At 44.4% G+C, this 12440-nt stretch overlaps 1 protein-coding gene across 1 annotated transcript in view; it reads left to right on the top strand.

The window, feature by feature from the left end:
• Positions 1–12440, top strand: part of LOC133973915 (MAM domain-containing glycosylphosphatidylinositol anchor protein 2-like) — a 78553-nt gene that overhangs the window by 15211 nt on the left and 50902 nt on the right. Inside the window, exon 5 of the mRNA XM_062411990.1 lies at positions 9369–9662. Within this exon, the coding sequence (XP_062267974.1) occupies positions 9369–9662 (294 nt within the window). The remainder of the gene's footprint in view (positions 1–9368; positions 9663–12440) is intronic.

Genomic DNA, 12440 nt, shown 5'->3' with positions numbered 1-12440 from the left:
CCGTCAGTCCAACTAATCAGGGACTAAACATCCATCGTCCTTCCATCTAATTGGCTGCTTCCACCACTGCTCCGACTAACATTTGTATACATGTAGAAAGCATGTTGATAACACGACATATCAGTCCACCCTGTCCACTGAGCTATATCATTTAAAATGTCAATCTCCTAGAAACAGAGCAGTGTTGCAGCGGCCTGTCCCTGTCTTTTTTTAGATCCTCTGCTTCTCTATTGTAACATCAGTAATAATCAAATTCGTCATATGAAAAATAATCAAAGGTCATAATCAGCTGTCAAATGTTTCCATCTGCTCGAAAAAAAGCCTGGAACAACTTGAGAGGCAAGAAATAGAGAGCTTGCATTTAGCACAGTAGACAACATGTTCTTGTACAGGCCTTAAATAAAGTGGTTAGAGAGACAAAGAGGGAAAACGTGTAACAGCACAGGGACGGTGTTCTTTGTGCGTACGAGCAGAAAACCAGTGGTTACGTTCCGGTGTCACCACGCATTACCCCATCACCCATCGACTCCACTGAGGGACGTGACCCCGATCAACACGACGCCTCAGAGATGCCTCGGTTGGGAGTTTCCTGCCTGCTCACTCATCCCTACACAGATCTGCTATGTGTGTGGTGTTTGGGGTGGGGGGAGGAGTGGGTTTTTGTTGCGGAAGGCAAAGAAGTTGTGGGTTTTTGCTTTGAATTTTACCAGCGTGTGTTCACTGCCAATAAGTGACTTTTGGGGTTGTGTGATGTTGCGCGACTTGTGATCGCAAGCCTCAGTTCCCCTTATATGCTTACGCTGCACGCACACACATTGGCTGACACACACCTACACCTTCTTCTTCTCTCGGCATCTTGTTTTTCACACACCTCGCCGCCACTCACAGCGTGAACATGAAAGCCGCATGTCAACCTTGGATGCATAATTCGCGTTAGATAATCCTTTGATAATCCCAGACGCTATGAAACAGTGGGATCAATCGTATCCGCCAAGATTGTTTCCTCATTATCTTTTAAGTAGTGCGGCCTCTTATTTTGGAGTGCCACACCAATGCATTCAAACAGACCCTTTAATGTTTTAAAGAAATGGTGCTGCTCTGAGAAAATAAGTGGGGAAATGAGTGCAATTGTATGAAATGAAAGGTCTCATCAAGGCTTAGATGTGATCTCTTCTTATGCTTTTATTGTTCACGTCAGATGTGCAGGTATGAATTATAAAAAAAAGTGCTCCTTTTTATCATAGAGCTGTCCCTGTCATTGGAAATAATGTGTGGAGTTTTGCTTCTGCCGGTTACTATTCCTGCTACTTTCCCAGGATGTGCCTGGGCTGTTTTGCTGCTGAATGGCTGTTATGCGTGATGCTTCTTTCCGTCAGATTGATGCCATGAATCAAAGGAGTGTCTTCGCTAAGCGGAACACTGTAGCGCTTGTGTACTACAGCGCCGTGTGCCTCTGCCTCGCCTTACGCCTGCAGCTTGTTTTGGGGTGAATAAGCCCCGTTTTTGTTCCTCTGCCTGTTCTCCTGAAGGGAGAAACCCAGAGCCGCAATTAGACGTCTTAATAAAAGCGTTTAGAGAAGATTACACCGTAGGTCTGCCAGCGTTTTGTGCTGGGGAAGTGGTTGGAAAGCGGTTGAGCCGAAAGTGTCGAGTCTGAACGCTTCGTAGCTCGCTCGCTGTTCCAGCGTTGGCCCCGGTTCCAGATTCCAAACACAAGCTTAGTCCCAGCCACAGCAGGGCCTTGATAAAAGAGAATATTTATTACACCCATTTCTTTCAGCTTTTGATGAACACAGATTTCAACACGTTTCATGATTTCTCCCTTTTGCAAAACAGCACTAATATTTACTATCGTGACATACTCATTAAGTTAGCGACTTCTGTTCTCGTCGGGACTTCCAGAGATTGCGAGGCTAATGCTTATTTATGAGCGGGGTCTGGAAACGAGGACACACACCTCCCCTTTGGATACTGTCAGGATTAAGAAGCACAAGACAAAGGAACAGTCGAGAAGAGTTACGATCGTTAGTGTAAACCATAAAACATCCCATAAACTTCTAACAGGGTCGAGCCGATTAATCCCCTCATTAGCCTGTGTGTTTAGTGGGTGTGTCTTGCTCGATTATTGCCACTCAACGTCTGTGGCAAGGAAATGTTATTTGGTATCTGACTTGAAATACCATTGGGACCAGCTCAGAGATTTGATGGCATGTGGAGTTATTGTAGATGGATTTTTGACAGTTAAAGCCCGTTTTCAACTCCAATCCACAAAGCCGACACCCACTCAGTGCCCCCGATGTGTGTAATTATTGTAAACACCAGATACTGCCGTCTCGGTTAAAAAAAAAAAAAAAACATATTACAATCTTACAGTGGTGACGATAACAGTCCCTGTTGATGCATCCCGGCTTCACACGCAGCAGCCGCTCATCTCGGGTGTGACTGACGATCACAAAGAAAGTATCTGGATTGAAAGTCACCTCTCTCTTCTCGTGAGGCGGATAAATCCCTCCGTGATGAGCCCCGCAATTAGCACCCAGTGTTTCTGTCAATTTCAAGAATCACCGCAGTTAATGAATTAAGCAAATCAATTATCCTCGCAGTTGATTAAAATATATGAGCTGGTTTAATAATCACAACGTACAGGCTGTTTTGTTCTTTCTTTTCTGAAATGAATTTGAGTCATCTGAAGCTCACAGCAGACTTGCTCATCTCTCGTCTATTCCCCTTCCAACCGTTGTCTGGTTGACTCCGAATCACCACGAGCTGCCATCGTCCGAGTGACCGTGCCACATGTGAGTCTAATAGGGACAGCATGGCCGCTGGCTGGCGACTGCGCTGATGTGTTTGTTTTTGCGGCAAATTCACTGACCCCATTAAAGAGAAACCTGGTCCGCGTCCTGACTCACCTACACGGAGCAATGGTTCAACTGCTGATTGGTCCCCGTGAGTGGACGCACATTGGTGGACGTGTCATACCACCCGCTGAGAAGGTATAGTTTGCATTGCTGTTGTTTGTTGGCTTGTTTGTTTGATTGTGAGCATGATTACACAAAACTCCTGAACAAGTGCCATGAAACTTTGAGGAGTGGGTGGGCGTACCTTTAAGAAACCATTAACTGTTGGAGTAGATAAACAGGCTTATCTAAGAATTTCCTAGAGGTTTCTTTAACATGGCGAGATAGGAGTTGATCTTGAAGGAAATGTTCACGCCCGAGTGTCCTTATACATCCTTTATATTTGTACATGTGGAGTTCTCACAAAGTTTCACATCCGCAATCAAAAATGTTCAATATATGTTCTATATATAGAATCACATATGAAACCCAAAAATATTTTTACGGTGCAAAATAAAGTAAAGGTCTGCAAAGTGGGCTGAAATGGTCACATTAGAAAGCTGTTGATCCAAACATTGGATAAACAGGCCAATTCAAGTCCCAAAACGGTCCCAAGCTGTGAACTGGGAATAAACAGCTGTCCCACAGCTGGCAAGCTGTCCTGACAAATCTGCTGCATGACAACAGTCGATGCCACAGCCAATACCACTTCTATAACGACAGCCACATAACCACCTGGCTGCATATGTCAGCAGAACATACTTTGCAGAGGAGGGTTATGGATGTCATAGCTGAAAAGGGGAAAACACACACTCGTTAATCTGTAAATACATACACGCACATTCATAGAGGTTCAGTAAAATTAAAGGTTGATAGGCCTTTTCGGCTGCAGCTATACTGTGATGAGTGCTCGCCTTGTGCGAAGTCCATAAAATATGTTAATGAGATGGGATAGCTCGGTACATTATGCACAGTGTACCAGCATCTAGCCTCAACTGCACCCCCTCAAGTCATGCTTTATGGAGGTGGCCATCTGGGAAGTCACCTCCCAGTCCAGCTGGGAAAATCTGGAAGGCAAACACGAACAAGAAAGACTTTCCCTCCCTCATTAGCTACTATCGAGGCCCCTTGAGCGATATACATAAACTCTGGTCCTTTTGGACTCCTGCTCAACGCTTAGCAGCAGAGAGCGTGGTGCTACTGGAGGTGTGTGTTTGTGCATTTCTAAACTGGGGCAATGGCCATTTCTTTATGGTTGGGTAAATGTTAAAAAAAATATACTGCCATCGTTACAGAGAGCTGTGTGGTCGTAAATCAGATTATAGCCAATGAGAGTGTTGGTATTTAAAGCCTGCCGCTGCACAATCTCACTCACATGGATTCATGGTTTGTGTGATTGATCGTAAGACAACTTATAAAATCTCAGGGGAGCAGCATACAGCTCAAACACATGCACACACACAGCAGTATGTCAGTGTGGTCAGCAATCTGCCACTGCAGTTTGTCATTGCACTAAGCCAATTTTAACACATCTGTAGACATTTATTACACTTCAGCAACTTGTTGTACGGATGCTTGTATGCACACACACACTCACACACACACAAACACACAGATTCACAAATGTGGCCACAATGGACCAACATAACCCTTCTCTCTGTCCCATAGGCCCAGAACTCAGAAGAGACAGAGTCCTGTCACATTGTGACCAACTCATTGTCCTCAAGCTGTCTAAACACACTCTCACACATACATACGCACACTCTGCAGGAGTTCCAGTAGTAGAGAGAGCTGTTGCCATGGTGATGGGAGTGATGTCATAGCACTTACCAGAAAAGAGGGCAGCAGGCTGTTGTTTATTCTCAAAGACGTCAGTGCACACAACTCTGGCTCTCATTGCTGTAAAAGAAATGCAAAGTGCCAAGTATTTCTATGTTTTGCAGTCAGCTCTCACTGCAGTGTGTCTGCTGCTGCAGACACAGTGATGGCTGATGGATCCCGCTGACAGGCTCCAGCAATCAGCCTCTACACTTGGAGATTCCTTCCAGCTGTGACCCTAGAGATGTGTGGGGCTACTGAGACCCAATAAGAAAGTCCAGTCCCAATTTTGGCTTAAAAAGCAAACAAGCAAACACACACCATTCTTTTCTGTCAGCAGCGCCAACGAGAGGCCTCCTGTTGAGGAGCCGAGGCAGGATCACAGCACGGCCTCACCCGTGGGCGAGAGGGGAAGCGCGCCGCCATAAACACATACACACACAGAGGCATAAAGCCACGTAAGCGCACTCTACACAAGCATACGCACACAGCGGGCTTGCCCTGCAGGCATCACTGGCATTTGGATGGCGTTGGCACAATGAGAGCAGAGTGAAGACCAGTAGCAGACTCTCTTCCACACAGAGCATCTCAGTGGTCAGTCTCACACACAGGGGCAGGGTGTTCACTTGGAAATAGCGAGCGGGAGGAAGGACGAGTTACAGAGTAAGCAAAAGAGAGACGGTCCGTGTGTGTCTGTTTGCGTTTGCGTGATGGTGCGGAGAGAGACAATGGCAGCGGATGGCCTGTACTTGTGCTGCCAAACCCAATAGGCAGACATCTGTAACTGCCTGCCTCGTCTGGGGAGAGGGCCAGGTATAATGATGGCAACTTGGTGAGTACACCGCTCCTCCGCCCGCTAATGGATGCTTGCTGCCATCCTCCTTCCCTGCTGCTGTCAAATCAACATCTCACTGTTTGGACCCAAGGAATTGTTTGAAGGAATTGGAGAAAATACGCCGTGGAAAATACATATGTCAGCTCTTGACACCTGGCTAGCTCAGCCAATACAATGTGTGAATACCAATCAGGAAATGCAGGAGAATGAAATGAGTGTCTGCTGTCATTGTCTCTGCGGAGATCATTTCTGCTGCTCCTTTGCTGCCAAATAGCATTACCAAGATTTATCTGTGAACGACCAGTCCCCATTATCCCATACCTATGGCAGCAGCATCTGTATGCATCACATACCTGAGGAGGTCTCAAACTGGCTGATGAGCAAACCAAGGTTTCGGTAACAATGGCTGAAAAGGCACATTTTCATCTGTCGTAATTCAATGATTAAGAATTTCAGGATTTTCCACATTCAGTGGAAATGGTTTGAAGGTGCAGTGATCATTATTCTTATTTTGACAATGGACAAAATGAGTACTTGCGTAAAAAGAGTCTCCCTTGAAGAGAATAAATGACAAGTGCTAGCCACCTGATGACACGTTCTCTCGGCTCGATGGAGTTTTTTTTTTTTTTTTAATCGTCTTTCGGCTCATTGTTGCTGCGGCCCACAGATTAAGACCATCGGTTCATTCTTATCATCGTTGCTCCAGACACAAGAAGCAGCTTTTTTTTGTGTGAAAGCTCCGATGAAACCAGTCCATCCTCCAAGCCCAACACTAACAGCAGACTGACAAAGTGAACAACCAGCTGGCGAACGAAACGGAGCATTTAACAGCTGAGGAGGAAGATTTCTTTATCAGGAGTCGGTGGAAAAGAAAAATTTAAGCCAAAAAAAGAGTAGGACTTACATTCCGCCTTGTTGCCAGGAAAACGCAGACATTCTAAAGATTGATTGCATTGCTCCTTACCTGATGGATGTTTAAGTAGCAACTGTTTGCTTAAATGTGCAGTTATAAAGTTCAAAGTTTACAATATGTCAGTGTCATGTGGTCCCCGTGCCTTTGTGGGTTTTCTCCCTCTGTCTCCCACAGTCCAAAGACATGCAGGAGAAGTTAATTGGTGGCTCTGAATTGCCTGCAGGTGCGAATGTGAGCATAAATGTGAGCCACCTCTAACCCAGTAGCAGCTGGGATTGAGCCTCAAGGATAACTGATATAGACACTTGGTGGTTGGTGCTTACTGCTTGTTTCTGCTGCCTCCAAGTGGCCTGAACATTGCACCTATTGTTAAGCCAGGTTTCATTTTCTTGTTGAACGTGTGAAAACATTTCCGTGCATCTTTCAAAGACTCAAGATTTTATTTTCTCGGACTTTAACAATCATTTAAATATGCTGTTGGTTTATGAGTCAATGTTTGAACCTGCAAAACATTTGAACCAAGGATGCATGTTGAATTTCCTCTTGCTTCTAACAGTTTGAATCATCTCTGACTCACATACAGGTCAAGGTACTGGAGGTCCAGTAGTTTGAGTAGATTTGTACCAACTGACTCACTTAAGGGCAAAAGGAACCAAGAGTTGCAGCATTGTGATGGTGCTGGAGTTGTTTCTTTTCACCCCGACAGAAAAGGGGTCAAATGAAAAACAGCCGGACTCTATTTCGTTTTCTAGAGATTGCTGGAGATTTCATCACTATTAAACTTGAATGTGGCTGGACTTCATTCCAGCTGCAGCATTGTTTGGGCAGAATGACAGTGATTGGAAAATCATCAGGGAACCATGACACGGTTTCATCACCGCTGAGGAGATTTTCAGTCCTCGAATTGCTGGCTGGAAAACGTTTTTGGAGCAGGAGTAGAAAAAAGTATTGGGCCCTGCTGTTGGTTTGGACTTGAACAAAAATACCACAAACACACACACACACACACACACACACACACACACACAGAACTCTAGGAGCCGATGCAATTTGCCAGGTTTACTAATTAAACAAATTTACTTGGCCAGTATGCTCGATGAGGAACCAGAATGCCTGATACAACCTGCTAGTTTTCCTGCTTTCCAAACTAAGAACAGACACACACACAGACACATACACACACACAAACACACACACACACACACACACACACACACACACAGACCACTCTGTCTTGCAATTTGGCACTTTTCACTTCTTTTATTATTCATTGCTAACTTAAATCCAGCCTCTAAAATGACCGTTAAACAAGGGCAAAATATTTATTGGGTCATATTTTGTGACACGGCCAGCAATAATGCTATATCACCTTTGGGAGCATTCTGTTGTAAATGCCCTGAATTATATGACGCCGTGGATGAGATTGAGTAGCTCCATAAGGACGGGGGCAGGGAAGTGAAAAGCTGCAGTGAGATGGCTTCGATGGAAGTGGCAGTGACGTGATAAGAATAATGAATGTTGAGATGATGGTGGTGGTGGGGAAAATGGGATAAAGATTAGACACTGTGATGCTGATTATTTTAATTGTAACGCTGATAATGATGATTCTATCTTAGAAGGGTAATGCAATGTCATTACTTAGGATGATGTGGAGAACACAGAATGTGTTTATATCATTAGTATTGAGTCGATTATTTTATTGTCTTACTTCAGTGAGTTACAGCCATTGACTTTGTAAAACGATGGACGACACATCTCTGCCTTTTCATGAGATAGTGGACTGTATTACCTATACTGCAGCCAGCCACCAGGTGGCGATGGAGATGCTTTGGCTTCACTGGAGCCGTCATGTCGTTACATATCTACTTACAGGTTTGCAAACCAACAATTCTTTATCTTAGCTTAATTCCTTGTCTCGAAGATAAGTGTACCGCAAGCCATAGGCACAATTGGCACCAGTATCGTGCGGCAAGGATTGGACATTGTCTCGGTATGCTCATTGTTGTAGGAGCCTGCTGCCTTCATGACTAGTTTCCAGAGACATAAGCACAAAGCCTGGAAATAGTGAGAACTCGGGCTGTCCAGAGGTAACAATATCCCTTTATGAGCACCTCTAACGCTTGCTCATTAACACATCAGACAGTTTCTGGGGTCGTGCTGTCAGTTTGAGCTCCTCGGGCTGCCATCTTTAAAATCTGCTGAGACCCTGGATAGTGAATCTGCCCACCATGTCAAATAGTTTGGCTTTGAACCCAATGTAAAAACTTTTATGTACAGGTTGTGTACAAGTGAGATATTGCATGTGAATTGAAGAGCAGTGCTAGAACATGGATTTTATTAAATCAAGACGGCAAACAAGCATATAAGTGTTGTGACTGATGAATGTAGATCAAACAAACAACCCTGGGTGGTTTCTTTGTGTGTGAAGATGAAGTTGTAAAACACAGAAATCATATGTTAACCTGTCATTAAACTAATTAACGCTTTTTAAGCAAGTCGTCAAATACAGTGGAGACACATCAGATTAACAAAAGGGATTTTATTGCTTTATTTCCTATTTCCATCCCCTTTGTTCAATTCTTGTCATTGTTCCTGGACTGATTTGGTTGAAAGGTCATTTTTCCGGAACCAATTTGGTTGCTTGCTTTTTTGCGTGTCCACTCTTTATTGCATTCTTCATTGTTTGCCATTGCTCCTCACTGCTGCCCTACATGATGGTTTTCACTTTCGAAATCGTTCAGTCCCAGCCGTTGCTGCTAAAATCTGCATGGTCCTTCCATACAAAGCTTTGTGTGTGGCTGAGCCTCAGCTTCATTGCCCATTGCAACTTGGATGCTCATTCGCTCCCCCTCCCCCATCTACCCTCCACGCCACTTCTCCCTCGCAGTCGACCATTTCCTCTTACCCCGCCCGCTGACTTTCTAGAGCCCCATATCAGTCCCTCCTCTGTTTTTCTCTTTCTTAGTTCCCCCCAACCTGACAGTCCCTCGGGGCAAGTCCCCCCTGGTGGCCCGCGAGGGTGACACAGTGGAGCTGGAGTGCCTTGTTTCAGGAAAGCCAAAGCCCATCATCCTGTGGTCGCGAGCAGATAAGGAGGCGCCGATGCCGGACGGCAACATGCAGATGGAGAGCTACGATGGCGTGCTGCGTATTGTTAATGTCTCCAGGGAGATGACGGGCTCGTACCGCTGCCAGACCAGCCAGTACAATGGCTTCAACGTGAAACCCAGAGAGGCCGAGGTGGAGCTGATTGTACAATGTGAGTAGTTATATCTGTATGCATGTGGGTGTGTGTGGATGTTGTAGGAGTGATATCATGTGTGTAGGATGTGCCAATTGTTACTGAGATGTACTTTCTTTGTATTCAGTGTGATTAATCCTAGCGTCAAGTGTATCTTCCCATTTCTTCCCATCTGCGCTCATCTCATTCCCACTGAAGGATGTAAAATGAGTCCAGTCCCCTGGTTCCCTCAGTCAGGTCTGAGAGGAAACAGCTCCAAGTCCACCTCCTACGCTGAGGGGAGGACTTCATCTGCTGAGTGTGAACTGAGCAGAACTAATATTAACAAAGGCTCAAAGCTCTAGATACTGATGTCCACGCTTATTAGGATCTGTCAACATGTTTGTGTGTGTGTGTACTTATACTTCTATAACTGTGAAGACCAGTCATAGAGTTATAGACCACACAGGATAAAGGATTTTTGATTTGATTGAGACTTAAAATAAGGCTTTTTATTAGGGCGAGGGTTTGGTGAGGGTAGGGGGCTGAAAAATGTATCATGCCAACGATTGTCTTCACAAAGATAGAAGCACAATGTGTGTGAAGCACGTGTCTGAGTGTGCACGCGCTCGCATCACAGAACCCCCCGGAGACTGTGCGCCACATCTTCGGGCCTCGGACCCCCTGCCAATGCCGCTTACTGCAAAACCACTTCCCATCCTTTAAGATGTGACATTCAAAGTTGGCTTAACAGCTAATTAGAGAGCAGCTAATTTATTCCCACAAGTATTCACTTTGTATTCATTTATGGAGATATGAATGGAATATTTGCAAATGAACGTCAGCGATTCAAAGCGCTGTCACTCATTGAAGGGCCGGGGACGTTTCTCTGTGCCCAAAACAGAATGGGAGATGGATAGGAAGGAAATTAAAGCGATCCATGTAGGGTGCTTAGCATTCTCTGGCAAGTGATAACAAGAAATAGAAAAACCGGGTCGCGTCACCGCAGCTCCATTGTTTTTCTTGTGGCCTACTTTGTTAATCCATGAATTCTTCTTTCTCAATTTACCATAATCTAGAAAGAACCGGCTGAAATGTGTGGCAATTACTATGCTGCATGCGGGCTGCCATGTTTCAAGTGTCCACATCACTCAATTTGCCAAACTGAAGACTCCAGAGAAATATCAAGAAACTTTTAAAGTGTGACCGATAAAACAGCATCGTGGCTGCAGCTCAGCTGAAGTTTTCATTCACGAGAAAGTTGAAACTCCCACTACCTATATTTTGATTGAGCAGAATCAAGAGCAGAACCTGATTTATTCTCACTGGCGAGGATTAGCGCATAAATCTGCCCTCTGAGTTATTTATTGTACTCTTTGCTATGGTGTTCACGTTTCAGCTTAGCTGTTACCCACTGTGCTGCATTAGGAGAATTAATGAAGTTTTGATGCACTTTGAAGAAAATGCTGTTGAGTTTTGGGCTGAATTGATTATGATTATGCAGAGATGACAGCCCATATCAAAGGTTAGTAGCTTTGCTATGCAACAGCGCTGACACTAAAAAGTAAACAAAGGATTTAGACTGGAAGATGCCCTTCGTTAATTAGCAACTCTCTGCGGATCTGCTGCCTCGTGCGAGGACGCTGTGTCGGGATAGAAACTAATTGTTGGATGCAGGAATTAAAACGAAAAAAAACTGGTACTAATTGCTTTTCTTAAAACCAGTTTAAATCACTGATGTATATTCACACAGCATCCTCATGGTGAACTTGTCCCCTGCTTGGCCCTACTTTTAAACAACAAAAAAGAAATATCTGCTGCCTGTAGTCTATGTGAAATATTCAAACACATCTACATGACATCGCTGCCTGAGTCATTTAAAACTGTTAAAGAATGGATGATGCTGCTGTGCCCTCTGCTCCCCCCTCAGCAGAGAGTGGTTTACTGCCAGGAGCAGCAATAGGTCACCGTGCTCCTGCTGCAGTTTGGAGAGCAGCAGGGGTACGTACTGCATGTACCGTTTGTCTTAGGGCGCCATCATTACAGCTCGGTAAAGGCAAATAAGTCCAAACTGTCCAAAAGCTTTTAAGTCAGCAGCTACAGTTATGCAGCATTTATGAAAATATATATATACATGTGTTTTACTGTGGTGCATTAACATGTAACAACTTCATCTGCAAATCAGAGAGAAATTAGGGTTTTGCATTTAAACAAGATCTCCACAAGATAAAGGGCCGTTTTTGACTTGACAGGTTTTTTTCTTATAGAAAATGAAAATATTAAAATGTCAACAAAAAAGATTTTCCACATTATAAAATAGTTTCACTTCATTATACATCAAAATATTTAAGAAATTCTAAAAGCAGCATGTAAGTGCTTTATGGTGGTGGACAAACATACAGTTGATTTGTATTGTGGATTTTCTCAGAATTGAGACATCACGGAAAAAGATTATTAAGAAAACAGACTCTAAATGTCGCAGGTTTCCCAAAAATATATATTTGCTATTGGAATCTGGCTGGTGCAGCAGTGTCTACACAGAGAGGTGTAGCGTGGGCGGCACATTAGTAAGCAGCAGCAGTTCCAGTTCTCCCTCTGCATCTGTGCAGGTTCCGCTCAGGCCCAGTACCGTGTTGTAGGTCACATACGTTTTGGAAACACTAATTGCATTCATAGGAATAAACTTGAAGCGTAAAAATATGCTGCGGGTCACATTGACAGCGTTGTAGCGTGTAAGACGGACGACTAAGAAGCGCGACTCTTTTTCTCTCGTCATGCTGCTCCACTTCTCTCTGCTTCATTATCTTTATGCACCGG

This window comes from Platichthys flesus, chromosome 18 (assembly GCF_949316205.1).
Source record: "Platichthys flesus chromosome 18, fPlaFle2.1, whole genome shotgun sequence".
Classification (NCBI taxonomy): Eukaryota; Metazoa; Chordata; class Actinopteri; order Pleuronectiformes; family Pleuronectidae; genus Platichthys; species Platichthys flesus.
Note: the sequence above shows the minus strand (reverse complement) of the source record. Positions and strands in the feature narration are given on the sequence as shown.